Consider the following 17,051-nt stretch of genomic DNA (forward strand, 5'->3'; position numbering starts at 1 on the left):
TGAGATAATCTATACCACTCGCATATATATGGTAAATATGAATCTACAGACAGCTGCCAGTTAGCTAAGCTTAGGACAAAGACTGGGATCTAGCACACAACCTTACATAAATATATAATAGATATAAGAATTCTCAGCAAACTCTCTGCTAGAAAGTGAATTTAAGAGAAAGTCAAACTATTCGTTAAAGGTAGATGAAACAGTCTCCAAATCCCATATATTTGTAGAAAATCAAAACTTTTCTGTACAAATGTTCTCAACTTTCACCTCTTCTTTTAAGTGACATTCCAGGATTTCATATATCAGCACACAGCAGGTTTTACCTTCTCATGAGAGCTCCTGTATGAACCATAATCAGACTGTCGAGCAAAACAAAATGTGAAGGACAAATTCTTAAGTCATTTTTGGTCAGGCTTTTTCAGAAACAGTGTATTTGTCACTGAACTTCTCATTAGAATTTTAAAAATCCTGACTCTCAGCCACACCGACATCTTAATGTCATAAGATAACACCACTGACTGAATGTGAGAATTAGTTTCACTGGTGGAGTGTGCTAATGCAATGCATCCTGTTATTTAAACTCCACTCATATGACTGCACTAGTGTTATCAAAGCACACAACAAGATGTACTGAGATTTATTGGGGACTATAAACTAGCAAAAGCATGATTCTTGCGGTTTCATGAAAAGACTGTTCAAGGCTTTTCGAGCTTCTCACTCTCATCGATTGTCAAGAGCTTGAACAAGTCAGCTGTGTGTGTGTGTGTGTGTGTGTGTGTGTGTTTGTGTGTGTTTGTGTTTGTGTTTGTGTCCCAGCCAAAGATAAAGCATGAATAGAGGTCCTCTATGTTTTAACACACAACGACAAGTTGGGGAATTCACAGGATGTCACACACACAGGCTGATATATTGATGCCCCACAAATGCATAAAATGTTTTCCACCTTTATATAAAAAGGACGCTCCCTATTGGTTGAATCTCACCCCACCCTCCTCCTTCTTTCCCCTGGTTTCCCGAGCAACCATGTCAGGGTGGAGGAAAAGAGCAAATCATGTGAGGGCAAAGCATCTCTCTCTCACTCCCCTCTCTCCCCAATCTCTCTCTTTCTATCTCTCTCCCTCTCTCTCTCTCAGTGTGTGTGTGTATAAAAGCCTCTCTCTCCATGCTTTCACTTCACTCTCAGCTCTTCATTGCATTGCAGAGAGGATAGACACAAAACTGAAGAGAGGGGAGGGGGACACAACCAAAGGAGATCCCTGTGAGACATTTCTTTGACCTTCCCTTTCTTCCTTTCTTTCTCTCTTTCTTTCATCTCCCTCGCCTTCATTTTCTCCCCCTCTCCAAATGTGTTTTGGGTTTCTCTCCTTTCCTCCTCCTCCTCCTCGTTCTTCTTGTTAAGTGTCTCTGCTCTGCTTGGACGGTGGCTGCATCGATGCAAAATGGGTTGTGGCAATTCCTCAGCCACCACCACCTCAGGAGGGGGTGAGTGTTTCAGGCATCTGTGTATATGTATGTATATATATATATATGTATATATATGTGGGTGTGTGTATGTGTATGTGAGTGTGTGTGTGTGTGAGCGTGATAATGGGGGAGAGTGTGAGGGAGAGAGTTGTCACTGTATCTGCACCAAGGGGAGAAGGTGTTTTGAATGTAAATTAAGTATTTGAGGGTTACCCTTGCATTACTTGAGTGTGTGTGTGTGTGGTGTGTGTGTGTGTTTGTGTGTGTTTGTGTTTGTGTTTGTGTCCCAGCCAAAGATAAAGCATGAATAGAGGTCCTCTATGTTTTAACACACAACGACAAGTTGGGGAATTCACAGGATGTCACACACACAGGCTGATATATTGATGCCCCACAAATGCATAAAATGTTTTCCACCTTTATATAAAAAGGACGCTCCCTATTGGTTGAATCTCACCCCACCCTCCTCCTTCTTTCCCCTGGTTTCCCGAGCAACCATGTCAGGGTGGAGGAAAAGAGCAAATCATGTGAGGGCAAAGCATCTCTCTCTCACTCCCCTCTCTCCCCAATCTCTCTCTTTCTATCTCTCTCCCTCTCTCTCTCTCAGTGTGTGTGTGTATAAAAGCCTCTCTCTCCATGCTTTCACTTCACTCTCAGCTCTTCATTGCATTGCAGAGAGGATAGACACAAAACTGAAGAGAGGGGAGGGGGACACAACCAAAGGAGATCCCTGTGAGACATTTCTTTGACCTTCCCTTTCTTCCTTTCTTTCTCTCTTTCTTTCATCTCCCTCGCCTTCATTTTCTCCCCCTCTCCAAATGTGTTTTGGGTTTCTCTCCTTTCCTCCTCCTCCTCCTCCTCGTTCTTCTTGTTAAGCGTCTCTGCTCTGCTTGGACGGTGGCTGCATCGATGCAAAATGGGTTGTGGCAATTCCTCAGCCACCACCACCTCAGGAGGGGGTGAGTGTTTCAGGCATCTGTGTATATGTATGTATATATATATATGTATATATATGTGTGTGTATGTGTATGTGAGTGTGTGTGTGAGCGTGATAATGGGGGAGAGTGTGAGGGAGAGAGTTGTCACTGTATCTGCACCAAGGGGAGAAGGTGTTTTGAATGTAAATTAAGTATTTGAGGGTTACCCTTGCATTACTTGAGTGTGTGTGTGTGGGGGTGGGGTGGGGGGGGTGATCTCAGCATCTTGATTTCATTCATAAATAAACAGACGGCATCATATCATCATATATGTTTATGTCTCAAAATGCAAAGTTACTCATTTTATCAGCATATTGCCAGCCACTCTGTAGTGTGTGTATGTGTGTGTATGTGCATGTGTGTATGTGCATGTGTATACGTGCGGTGGGCTCCTTAAGCCACGGGTAGTGGGTCGATCTCGAAAGGTCTCCCATATTCTAGTACGAGACACCAGAGTACCCTCAGGAATGTACCTCTTTCAATAATGCTAATGACAATGACTCTGTAATTACAATGTTAACGTCTACACTGATACAAAAGCAAGTCCTCCATAGGTCGTGCTTGGCTTTTTACATTCATGCGTCTCTCTGTCTCTTGGTGCGTTTGCACTGGTTTCCATGGATTTTGAGGATCAAAGAGAAACAGTTTCACTGACATTCTCCAGTTTTTGTCCCCCCTCTTGACTGTTGCTGGTTGTGCCTGTAAGCAGGAGGCTTACATCAATGGCCAGATTTCATTCATAAAGCCCGGAGGACACACCTGAATGAAGGAAATACTTTATCACATGGTAATATTAATGCTGCCTAACTGTGGCTTGTCCTCAAATAACAAATCAGTCAGTTGAGTTGATTTAGGCTGATACAATACCTGTTTTAAATTATACTGAGCAAACCTCTGGGTACCACAGTCAAATTGAGGTAATAATTAGATTGAAGTATCTGCAGGATTACCTCACCACCACTGCCCATTAAAGCGGTATGATGTGCGTTTGCGCTTGTGTAAATGTGTTGGTGTGCTTGCAGGTACCTAATCAGTGCTTACCAGGCATGTTAACAGAGCCACAGACAGACACTGGGAAACACATAAGTCAGTGTATGTGGCCCTTTGCTTTAAATTTGATCTACTGCGAGGTTACACTTTCTGCAAACAACATCTTAGTAGGTTTCTGAGTGTGTTGTGAGTGTGGCTTGTTAGTCTATGAAGGCCAGCATGTGTGTTCATTTCTGTGCGGCAGGCCTCTTCAATTTTTTTTTTTGCTCCTTCTTAGAGGTCAACATTCAGCACAATATCAAGGACATGTGACATTCTGTCACTTTGACAAATGTGGACCAGTGATTACTGCTCTCATTTGTCCACACAAACTGACACCAGGCCAGAGTCAATGGACACTATTTCTCACACCATTATTTTCTGTAGAATTAATATAGAAGCAGCTCTTGTTCATAGGTTATGTTATTTTAACCTAAGCTGTATGATTGTGTCACTACACATTTGTAGGTTTATGTTAATTTACTTTAACCCTCTCTATTTAGCTTTTCTAAGCAGAATATGAACGTTTAATACATTTATTTTACATTTTAATGTAGTGGTTAGTGTTTACTATGACTCCTCCTGGGGGCTGGTGTACAGTATAAACTGATAGTAAATGAGAATACGGTATACACTGTATCATAACAACTGTGTATACACTGTATACACAGTATAATATGTCTTCATCGGATAAGTTAATTATTGACAAAGTATGTACCTTAATAAACACAAAAAATGCAAACCATTTCAAAATATAAGTAATGTGTTACCTAAGACTTAACATTAACCCCCTACTAAGCTTTTATAAGCAGTATATAAACATTTAACAAACAGTTTATAAAACACTATACTGTAATTATAAGCAACTCCTCCAGTGGGTGTAGATATATATGAATGATAATGAATAAAAAAATGCTTGTTTTAATGATATAAAGCATGTCTTCACAGGAGAAAACATAATGTTTGTCAAATACTATAGATCAATAAACACTGAAAAGTCATTACATGTGCTTATAACTACTTTACAGATTGTTATTAAATGTTTTGCAAATGCTAAATAGGGAGGGTTAAAGGAACATTTTACCATTTATTTATTTATTGTTTTGCTTCCAGGCAGTGTACAAATCACAACCACAAGCAAAATCATTCAGGAAGCTTTCAAATCGAGTCATACAAGAATGTTCCAGTTTCATGCTGTGGTCTTTCCAAACTCTAATGACCGCCTCAGTGCACTCTATATCACATTGCTCATCCCTAGTCTTATGCAGCCAGATGTGCTCCCTTGGATATGAATGAGCTTTTGTCAGGCTACTGAATGGCCCCTGTGTCATGTCAGCAGACTCAAACATGTACCGTGAAAAAAGCCCTCCATTCCTTTTTACAAGGATGAAATTTGTGCATTTCTGTGTAATGTAGATTTTCCCATTTTCTATTTGATGTTATTCTTGTATGGACCTTTTCAAGTTAAAATTCTATACTGACACTGTGAGGTATGGCATAAAAAACCGATTGAAGTGCAGAATTGAGGCTTTTGTTCCCCCACTGCTGTCAATGTGATACTGTACGTTCAAGGAGGAAGTTAGATTATCCTCCAGCTGAATCTATTATGATCTTATTTCGATTCAAATCAAGTTCAGTGGACTTCCTGTGGTTCAGCAAAGAATGAGCCGCTGTCGGTCCATAGAAAAGTCAAATAGCACTGGGATGAACAGAACGGGTGTCATTTGGAATCAAGGCATTTTACACTGTACCCTTTATGTCCGTTTACAACATGTCCTCTGTTACCCTTCAGGGGCAAGCCGGGAAAAATAAAAAAGGCAACTGATTAGAGAGTGCCTATATACTGAAAACTTATTTTGGATAAACTGCAACTTCACTACACACTCAAATTGACTTGAATAAAAGTGGCAATACCCAAAAAACATAACACCGAAGTATAAATCCTACATTCAAAGTTTTAATGTCAGTTTTATAGTACCATTGTTCGTGTTTTGTGCTGTGGTATGTGGTAAATGTGTTCATTTTGTGTACTTGTCCCTATAAAAACAAATAAATAAATAAAAACAATATTAGCATTGAAATGAACTAAGAATATCAAAGATAAATCTGCTTATTCTGTAGAATGGCACTAGTCATGACTTTCGCAATCAAGAGTCATATGTGCATCCATAAAATCTTTGTAGGCAACGTGGAACCTTAATCTGCACAAAAAGATTTGAAAAATATCATTACACTGCTTCATCATTCCTAATTCTTCTTTTATACTGTTTGAACATGACACATTTGGACAACAAATGGTCCTCCTCAGATAAGACGAGTAAATCCTTGGTTTAACCTTTAAAGTACAACTTCAGAATCAGAAAAATGGCTGTCATAAACTGTAGCCATGCAGTGAATTTTATAGTCTTGAATGTTAGCTTAATCTGCAAAATATTAGCAGCAAATACTAAGTAAAATGTACAATATATTTACATTCGGACAGAACTGTTTTCTTGTGCTTTCAGTCTTCATGCTAAGTTAAACTAATGGGCTGCTGGCTGTAGAGTCATATTTAATGGACAGACATGAGCTTAGTATGGATCTCCCTAACTAACTCTCTGCCAGAAATGTAATTAGCTTATTCCCTAGATGTCGAACTTATTTCTTTTGAGTGTATACATATGAATCTTGTGTCTAAGTCATTATGGGGTGTATTACATTGGGTCCATCGTATTGTCATGATGTTCAGTGCCCAATACCGGAAGTTCTACTACTGCTGTTATTGTAGGAAGTTGTAGGTAGGTGGTCAGTGGGGATTCTGTGAGGGTATAAAGCGTTGAACTGTTATATCTGAGACTGGGGTTTGCATCCTGAATGCTGTGTGTAGTTACTGTACATTTAGGCAATAAAAGCCCTTTGGTAAAGGTCGGGGAGAGAGACTGCGGTTTCAGATAAATGTTAAAATATATTGTGTCTCATGGTTTAAGTTACTTTTGACTTTTTAAATATTAAACCAAGACTGTGATTGTTTCCTAACCTTAGCTAAGACCTATTAGTGCCTAAACATAAAAATGAAAACATGAGTCATGCTTTAGTTGCCGTGAGTGGATATTGTAGGTAAAACAAATTGAATAAATTGTCAGGTAACATTTTACAGATTCAACAGGTTCAATATCAACATTTTGGGCCTTAGATATACATACAGTTTCCTCTTCATGCTGATATAACATGTAAGTCAGCTGGCATTACTTTTCTGTCAATATGTATTTGCTGTGGGAAATTAGAAGGATATAAACCTAATTTCTTAGAGACAGGGTTGTACATTTTGTATATAGCCCGAATAGAAATTGAATTTAATATTTGTCACATCGGGTACATGAAAATTCAGAGAATATTGTATAAACCATTCTGGGTTTGTCATTTTTGGTTAGGTTTATCAAATACTAAACATTTGATACTCACCAAAGACTTACGTAGCCCTGCCCCGACTGTCCTGATTAGGATCAGGAGTGGTCCCTGGAAATGTCCCAAGTGGTCTCATGGAGTGCTCTGCAGTGTTGCCACCGTGACAGCTTCCCTAAATCCCTGCCAGCCGACTCGAGGCGCCACATCTTCACTTTTGTCGCTCTAAGAAATTGTGTCAGTGTTGCCCTTAGTGCTAGCTGTTAAAGTAATTGATTTATTTGATTCATTTATATAGTGATAAGAGAGTTGTTATATATGTGGTGTGTTGAAGTGTGATACAGTGGTGGTTGGTTGTCTTTATTTGTGTGTATATGTGTGTGGGTCACATCCCATGGCTGCTGAATGATGGCCTCGGAAAGAAACAGCTGTATGATCCGTAAATTGTAAACACACAGGGATTAATTATCAGTGAGGTAACACACACACACACACACACACACACACACACACACACACACACACACACACACACGCACACACACACAAGGATGAATTAAATCTTGTCTTTTCATCTGTTTTCAGGGCCAGCAGACGCATCCAAAGATGTGTAAGTACATCAGTCATTTTTTTAATGATTTCAAGTATTTATGAAGCTCATCATCTGTGCCCCCCCCCCCCCCCCCCCCCCGCCCAGCCTTCCTACGCTCACACGACACAGTGCACCAACAAAGGAGCTCTATGTATGTAAACACACATACTGTAGTATTCCCATCAAAATATTTTGCTGACTGCACTGAATTTATACAACTCTAAATATACCATTTTAAAACTATTTTACAGTGAAGCACATAAAAAGCATGCATCATTAAAAACATTAAATTGCTTTTCATTAAAACAAAACAATTTGTGATCGAAACAAAAAACAGGACTGGAAACTGCTATCACTTTCACATATTTTACAAGCACTAAAGAATCTATGTTCTGTCTATGTTCATGCTGTTTAAATATGCTGCTGTTTATATACACCAGTGATAATTGTACACGCTAATAAAATGAACTATATTATCCTATTTTTAAAGTAATTATAAGATAACAAACTGCTGACTTTTCTTTCTTATTTGTATGAATTTAGATCTGATGTATATGGTCAAACAATTAGGATTGGGACTTTGAGTGTCTCTGCTTTACATTATTTAACTTTAATAATTAATTTAAAGTTTAATAATTAAAGGGAACAAGTCAGGGATGCATGGTTCCTTGCTTTTCACATTGAAATTGGCATTAGGCACTCTGCCTGTGATACGAGCTTCAACATGGACGCAATTAAGTATTTAAATTAAGATCTCTTAAATTAAGATCTATTGCAGACAATAATATTTTTAAGCTCTTTACAGAAGTGCTTGTATGAGATTTTGCTGCTACGATATGCACAATTTGGTCCAGCTCCATCATTGATACAGCAGACTTTATTTATGTAATTTACTGTAATAAACCTACACCACAGACAAGATGATGAAATACAGTTGTGTCAATACTCATATCATTTAATTTTAAAGTGTTTATTTGGAAACAATGTAGTTTAACCCACTGTATTTAACACTTATAAGCAGTTTATAAATGGTTTATAACACACAGTAATGTGGTTGTAAGCAGATATATACAAAGTTATGTCAAAGCATTGCTTCGGTTGGTTTTCTCTTGCTCCACGTGATATTGAATTATATAGTTTATTCATGACCTGTAATAAAAATCTAATTGGGAAAGTAATTAAATTTGTGTGTGTGAGTGACCATTCACATTTTTCTGTGAAGTATCAGTCAGAGGACAGATTGTACTTTAGTTAGCTTTTATCAAAGCTTAGGGAGGAGCAGCATTTCCAAAGCATTTCCTGGAATCAGTGTGTGTATATGTGTGTCTGTGTGTGTGTGTGTGTGTGTGTGTGTGTGTGTTTGTGTGTGTGTGTGTGATATTTTGCTGTGTAGTACAGTCCTAGCTGTGATTAGCCTCAGTGAGTCAGTAGTGTCCTGCTGTCAGCTCTCGTGGGTCCTGTGCTGGCTGCTCAGATGGTTATCAAAGAGCATTCACACACACACACACACACACACACACACACACACACACACACACACACACACACACACATGCACGCATGCACATACAGAGATTACCTGTATGTGAAACAGAAGATTAAGGGAATAATACACCCCAAAAGTGAAATGCTTGTCATCATTTTGCTCACACTGCTGGAAAAGTAACACAGAGTAGATTAGGTGGTGCAGCTTAATGTCAGCCCTTAAAAAACAAACAACAACAAGAAAAAAACCCACTGAGGATCGTTGGAAGCTGGTTGTTCAGTGGTTTGGTTCAAAACCTGAAATGAAAATAGGCAATCCAGTTTGATCATCAGTTGCTGAGAAACAGAACTGGCAATATTCCCCTACAGGGCTAATGAAGAGGACCTCAAATGTTTTGCAGCCATGTGACTGCACTTCCTGAATTCACTGTTTACTGCTTCTCATGAGTTACTTTGTTTGTGAGTTTTTTTTTTTTCTTCTGTCCTTCATGCTCCTAAGAGCTGACCTGACCTGTGCTTCTTCTCTCAATCAGGACAGAAGATCCCTCGGTAGACGATGAGAAAAGAAGGTAATTTGCTAATTTTTCTCCAAATTATTTTCTTCATTTTCTCCTTACGTTTTCAGTTTTCTGTTGGATTTTTGAATAATCTATGCATTTTTGTAAAGTGGAATTGCACTTGTTAGTGTACAGGTTATGGAACATTAATAGGCTTTTTCATGCAAGACATGTCGACATGTCACAGTAGCAAAAGCAGAGGTGTAACTAGTAAAAACAATTATAGCCAAATTCTGTTTAGCTGGCTGTCACCTTTCTGGGACATCGTTAATGTTATTAGCAACACCTGTGCTTTTCCTACTACGACAAGTCAAAGAATCAAAAAGGCCTGTAGTCTGTTTTACTCTACTAATCTCAGAAACGTAGTTATGTAAAATCAAAACCACTGTTACCAATTATTCTAGTTGGTAATAATATGTAATGAAGCAGTCTAATTAACTATTTTCAAATTTGCAGTTTCAAGAGGATGGATAGTCTGTAAAACCATCAAATCCTACTTTTTTATCCTCATGTACCTGTAACACCTGTTCAAGTTCAGTGTTAGCATGGCTGATGCATTGTAGCAAAGGCAGCTAAAATCATTTGCTTTATCCACAGATTAGAGCCAAAATCATCCTTTATCTACAGAGATTACACTAAACGCATTGACTGGATGATTATAATCCTTATTTCTAATCATTTAAACACTTTGATGTCAGGACATCGCTAGCACCTAATTAACAACTTAATAACACCCCACAAAGCCTAATATGATTAAAGAAAATGTGTGATGTCTTTCAAGAAGAGTGGGAAAGATAAAAAGAGAATCACCATAATTCATAATTCCTCTCCTCTCCTCTCCTCTCCTCTCCTCTCCTCTCCTCTCCTCTCCTCTCAGGAACTATGGTGGTGTATACGTAGGTCTACCAGCAGACCTGACCACTGTGGCTGCTAGTCAGTCCAAGTCCACACGTAAAGGTAACATATCTCTAACACTGTAAATCCCATATTCTGTTAAATGACGTCTTTGCGCATTACAAATAGGTACACTGCTGGTGTTGTAAACTGTAGGCTATATTAAGATGGTACCACTGACATTGATCAGCATCTTGTAGCGAAGCAGCTCAGGGCGTAGAAAGAAATAATCCCCGGTGGACGAACCACCACCCCATGAAACCGCATGTCCCCTGCAGCATCTTTGGTTTTCTCTGACCTTTATTTTTACTGAATCTTAATAAGAAGCTTTTCCTTTTCTATTACAGTTTGAGTACTCGTATCTGTGAAGATAAATACGGTTCCATTGCTGATGGCAGGGTACAACAAAAGAAGCTTTATTTTCTTATTAAACGTTTTGTTTAAATCAATATGTGCTTTACAAAGGGTTAACGTCTTTTTGATTTAGTTTGAAGTGCTGCATATACACTGATTTCCACAACAGTCTCATTCATTGTCTCTGTAAACAAACACAGTGTACAGTGGCACTGATTCATTCTTTTATGTAACTGCCTTTCTAACAGAAATGTCAATAGAAAACTAATATAAACAATGACATGTTGCGTTGTGTGTGACCTGTGTTAAGAAGTTACAGTGAACAATCTCCTGAAGGCTTTTCTCTTGTCATGTTTGTCCTTGTGCTTGACGAGGTTAAATATAATGATGGATTGATTGATTTTTTTTTTTTTATATCCTCTGGCATAAATATTTACTCTTTTTTTCCACCAGTGTCTCTCAATTCACACTGCTGGGAAGAGTGTGTGGGTGTTTCTGAGCACAGTCTTGATACTGAGATGGATAGATACAAGAAGTAGAAATTTGTCAAATAATTGTCCCTATAAATATCTGTACTGACTCTGTTTTTCCCTCCTCTTGCAGACTAGCAGCTACTGAAGGGGACACAACACAGGTACTGTAAAGAAAAACACACACACACACACACACACATGCTTGTTCAGCTCTTAACACCGCCTGCTCGGGATTTCTTCTCTTTAAGTGAACGGAAACCGCTGCAAAGACTCATATGAAAGCAGGTGTCTTATATTCTTTGTCTCGACAGGATCCTGCATATTCATTCACCTAGAGACACTCACATTACAAGCAGAGAGCATGTAAGTGCTCTGATTCTGGCTCACCACACTCTGGCTAAAGTCTCAGGCTTTAACACTTTTACTGAGCGAGGATGTGGACAGCTTGCAGGGGCTCTGAGGACGCTGCCTCATGGCGTCATGGGAGGCACATTGACGCAGGGATGCACAGCGGAGGTCTGCGTACGGCATCCATCATCATCACCCTTCACTTTGCAAAAAAAAGATGGGCATCAAAGCAGACAGGCACCCACCCTAGGACTCGCAGCTGCGGGCGGCGGCAGCGGGCATTGTGGCAGCCATCTCGGCTTCTCGGTCATGGCACTGGAACGCTCTCTTTCTTTCTCAGGAGGAGACGGGGGAACCCAGCCAACTAACTCACTTACTAACTGTCTGGGACTCACACACATTCCCAGTGGCCCTCTGCAATAATAATCACTGCTCAGTTATTTCTCTAAAATGCCATCAATGATTCATTGTGTGGTGGAGACAGACAGTTAGAGAGACAGGGACAAATCAGAGTTCCACAGAAGGCAGCGAACACATCCCTGTTAATGCATCACAGAACATCTCAGCGTTGTTGAAAATAGCTTTGATTTCAAATCGGGCACCAGAAAAGTCTGAAAATGACACTGATTATAATCAACAGATCTAAGTGCTATTAACAGCAGTGGGATAAGTTGATGATGTTTAAATTTTAAAATTTACTGTAGATGCTCCTAAACCTAAATGTCCTGAGTGCACCAACCAGGTAGTAGCTGTTGTTGTCACTCACCTTGTGCCCCAGACTGATTATATAACATCAGCATATGACTCATGATACTTAGAGGATCTCTCTCTCTCTCTCTCTCTCTCTCTCTCTCTCTCTCTCTCTCTCTCTCTCTCTCTCTCTCTCTCTCTCTCATGCTCTCTCATGCTCTCTCTGCAGCATGTTGTTTCTTTTTCCCTGAAGATCTCTGCTGCAAGTGCTTCTGGGTAATTCATACAGCTCTTATAATGTTTCTCTTAAAATTTACAGAAACAGAATTGTCTCACAGTTTGTTCCTAGCTCGCAACATAAATGTGATCTCATGTGTAACAGCAAAAACAATTGTGTCTTTGAAGAAAAAAAAAATTACAGGAGACAGGAAACATAGTAAGAAAAGAAGCAGAGATGTTGATTTTGGTTTTCCCCTCCTTCTTCATGCTAGTTTATTTTCACACTTACAGTTTATTGCATTGCTTTGTAATACCAACACTGATTTTATTACAGAATATTTTACACATTATGTGACAAACTGAATTGTAAACCTTGTTTTACTGTATGTAATCTGTTAATGATGAGGCTGGTCTTATTCTATATTATTCTTATTCTTAACAAATCCCATGAGAAAACTAAAACCAACAGTGTTTTTGTTTTCATTACTCATTGCAAGGTCTTCTTAGTGTTTTCAAAGCTGCTACATTAAAGGTCAAGAATGAATCTTCAAATTCAACAATGTGGTACATCTTCTCTTAGAAGGTTGCTACCCTGCCTGTGGCACTCTACCCCCATTTGTTCCTATAAAGATGTAAAATCTTAAAAACATGTCACAAATATAAGGCTAATTAAAAAAAAGGTCTATCACATCACAGGGGAATAAGCTGTATCATGCTTTGGATACATACTTGTTTGATGGATCAAGTGATTGTTAGTTTTTGATATTTCATAGGATTTGTTGACAATATACAGAAAATATGATATCACCAGACTAATCCTTTGACAGAAAAAAAAACACAAACACCACAGTGTCCCTGGAAAAAAGAAAAAAATACACTGGGCAGTCATTAGGGGCCAGGGTCATTTTTCAGCCAGGCTCTTGACAGTTCTCTCGCCTAATGAATGTATAACATCCTTCATTCACCAGGACCCTAGAGGAGGGTGGAAATAGGCCAACTTTAAACACTTGAGATTCAAGAGATGCTTTTTCAAAGCTTCACGAAAAACTTTATACATCTGTGTGCATAAAACAAGGGATGTATTTCACCACGCCTGAATACAAGCTCACTGTTTGCTGTTTAAGTCTGTTTTCTTAGGGGTGCAGTTCAGCCCTGCTGGCAGCCAAGCCATCGGTCACACCGATACCAAGGGATTTCATGTAGTGTCTTTTAATTGCAAACCATTTGTCAACTCACATTGTTGCAGCGTTTGCACTGTTCACCTGTGGTAGAGGTAGAATATACTGCAGACACAAAGAGCTGCTGTATATATTTTGTAGTTTGTGTGCAGTGTGCCAACAGCACCATGGCACCAGATCTGATCAGAACCCCACTTGAGACATTATATTTTTACTCTCCTTTCTCCTTGATGTCTACATTTCTTCCCTGCTGTGGCTTCAGTTTTCCTGCATCAATCCCTACCAGAGGCCTTTGGCTTTTACAGCGTGTCGTGCCGCCTGTCTCTCCCTCTTTTATCAGCCCCTATTTTGCCCTTTATGGTCAGTCCTCCTGTATATGATGAATGTCATTGCCTTTGCCCTATTCAATTAGTCTAACAGGGACAAGGGGGCAGAATGTGGATGAATAACAGTCTGAAGTGAAGTCCTCTACATTTAAATGCTGCTGTGGTGCATTGTGGGCTAGCTGTAAAGCTGTGCAGCATAGCATGATGTTTGAATGTAGTAAGGATGGGGATGCGCTTGAGACCAAAGCAAAGGAATATTTCGCGTTTTGGGTAAATGTGATTAGAAAATGAATGCCACTCTCATGTCTGATGGTAAATAAGAGGCTACAGCCAGAAGCTGTTTAGTTTAGAATAGCATGAAGAATAGTGACAGAAGCTAACAGCTGGCCTCGCTCTGTCCAAAGATAAAAAATCAAAATGCTAACACATCTAAAAATCACAAATTAACACATCATACAACACTCTGGTTGCCTGGCAACTTGCTCATTTTTTTTTTTTTTTGCATGCTTAACAAAACAGATACAGCGTATTGATTATTGAGCTTTAGAGGTTTTGGCAGGCACTTTTTTTTTACCTTTGGCCTGACCCAGGCAAGCTGTTTCCCCCTGTCTCCAGTCTTTATACTAAGCTATGCCAACTGACTGATAATTGTAGCTTCATATTCATTTCTCTAAATTATTCCTTTAATGTTTGGAAATGTAAGATCCTTCATATTTTGTGGCACTCTGATGCTGAAAATGACAGAAAACACTTGTGGTCCATGCAGCTGTGAAATGTTTTAATTATTTACATGCCTATTAAGACGCTGAAGAAGACCTGGAGTGGTCATCAAAACCTGCCAGCGTCTCTTTTCTCTGCTGACTGCTGTATAACTTTATGATTAAAGAGGGAATGACTGAGGTGATTGGGTGGTTCAGTGATATTTTACAGGTTCTTCTCTCTCAACACCTGTTCTGTCTATCTTTCATTCACATAGACTCTTGAACTGTCACTCACACGTTCCTTTGCCCATCAAAATTGTCCACACACCCCTTCCTAAACACATCTAATTCATCAATGATGCTGAAACGAGGAGGAAAAAAAAAAAAGCCTTGGTGCAACTCATCCATGATTATCTGATTCAATTATTTATGATTAAAGACTTTTATATTGTCCGTGCACAGCTGTGGTTATTGATTCTGGTTTTGTTGAAATGTATCTGCCTTCTGTAATCAATAAGCCAGAACCTTGAGGGATTACATGTGTTCTTAGCGAGTGTTATAGACAGACTGCCTGACAAAAGTCAAGTATGGATTGTTGGGGAGAAGATTTGTCATTATTGAACTGAGGGCCTTTGCACAGCACCTCCTGCAACATGATCAATCACACAGCTCCATCTTGGTAATTGACTACACTGGGAGTGCATGCAGGAGAGGGAAGGAGGAGCAGGTTGAGTTCCCCTCTCCCATCACACAGCAGCAGTTTGAACCTCTCCTGTGATCCCACAACATATTATACAGCAGGTACAGTAACTAATGGCACTGAAAAATATAAGATGTTCATGTCATAGTGAGAAAGATAAAACAGATTCACTAATAAGTCACAAAGGGATAGAGGGCTGTATAGAATGGACTTAAATCACCATATCCACCCTATATACTGTAAGCCCATACAGTATAAAACACTCTATAGGGATCCATTATTCTGTATGAGATGTGCTGTCATCTCAGATTAATCTGGGACACAGGCTCATCCACAGTATAAAACACATATTATGGTTTCTATTGTGTTGGTCGATGTTCTGTTTGCTCTTGTTAGTTGTGCTAAAACAGTCTTACCATACATTTGCTAAACAGTCTTACCATACATTTGCCTGCTGTTCAAACTTTGAGAGTTTTATTTGCGCTTGTGATCACACCTTGTCCCCCCTGCATGAAAACCCATTTAAGTTATTGACGAGCTGACACTGCAGAAATCTGAGGAATCTCAAAACCTGCACAAATAAAACCAAAACTATGCGGACGGCCTGATACTACTGATACTGATACATATAGAAAATATATGTGTTGTAATTTAGGTGAACGCTCTTTAAATGTTATTCATTTTATTCATTTATTTGGAGGTACAGCATTAAACGGTTCAATAAAAACTTTCCATTTTAACTATAGTGTATAACCACATGACTCGTATCAATCAAGTATCGCAGATAGTGATATCCCACTCAGCAGCATGTTCAGTCACCGTAAACTAGGCCGCTGACTTGCTATCGATCTTTTGAAAACAAACATTGGTTTCCACAACATGCACCACTCCATCCTATGGTGAGGTGAACATGAGTGTTGTCCTTTGTATCAGACAAAGATAAAAATCTGTGCGTGTGTGTGTGTGTCTGTGTGTGTGTGTGTGTGTGTGTGTGTGTGTGTGTGTGTGTGTGTGTGTGTGTGTGTGTGTGTGTGTGTGTGTGTGTGGTTGTGAAAGTGTGAGAGCTACGTGATTGAGAACACGTTCTTAATCAGATCATCTGAGCATCTGGCCCACCACGACATCACAGCTGCTCTTTCTCTTGCTGAAATCTTTAGTCAACACTGGCGTTTGAACTGCACCTCTCTGTTGTTGTTTCACCTCAAACCTCATTCACTCATCCAAATGTCTAATAATGGTAAGAAAGGAGAACAGAAAATGAGATTTTATCTATAATTATACTACATACCAACAGATATACAACATCCCCATTTTCATAATGTTCTGTTTTGCAGTTGTCCTAGAAATGAATGTACAAACACAAACTTATTGTAGGGATTTCTCCAACAAAACACGTATTCAAAGCCAAAGGAGAGACATAAGTCATACCATAATATACTCAGATCTACATAATTTCAGGTATTATACTTTATGCACAAAATATCAAATAAATCATGCACCAAAAACCAATGGAAAGTAATTGCCTTTACAAACTTTTGCCCTGATAAGGGCAACTTTACCCTTATCCTTCAGGCTTTAGCTGGTTATGTAACAATTGTATTGTGTCACTCTCAATATAAATCACCAGAGAAAACTAAATTGATCTTTTTCCTTTTGATGTCTCTCTTTTGGCTTTGTATATGT

The 17,051-nt window shown here is 39.1% G+C and overlaps 1 protein-coding gene across 1 annotated transcript; it reads left to right on the forward strand.

Annotated features, from left to right (window-relative positions):
* The first annotated feature begins 2,105 nt into the window (after window positions 1-2,105).
* On the forward strand, window positions 2,106-15,121 carry LOC130176941 (overexpressed in colon carcinoma 1 protein homolog). Its single transcript, XM_056388385.1, has 6 exons — window positions 2,106-2,423; window positions 7,437-7,461; window positions 9,462-9,497; window positions 10,363-10,442; window positions 11,337-11,367; window positions 11,518-15,121. The coding sequence occupies exons 1-5, from the start codon at window positions 2,381-2,383 to the stop codon at window positions 11,339-11,341; spliced, it is 189 nt and encodes a 62-aa protein (XP_056244360.1). The 5' UTR covers window positions 2,106-2,380; the 3' UTR covers window positions 11,342-11,367; window positions 11,518-15,121.
* Window positions 15,122-17,051: the final 1,930 nt, after the last annotated feature.

Source organism: Seriola aureovittata, chromosome 10, assembly GCF_021018895.1.
Source record: "Seriola aureovittata isolate HTS-2021-v1 ecotype China chromosome 10, ASM2101889v1, whole genome shotgun sequence".
Classification (NCBI taxonomy): domain Eukaryota; kingdom Metazoa; phylum Chordata; class Actinopteri; order Carangiformes; family Carangidae; genus Seriola; species Seriola aureovittata.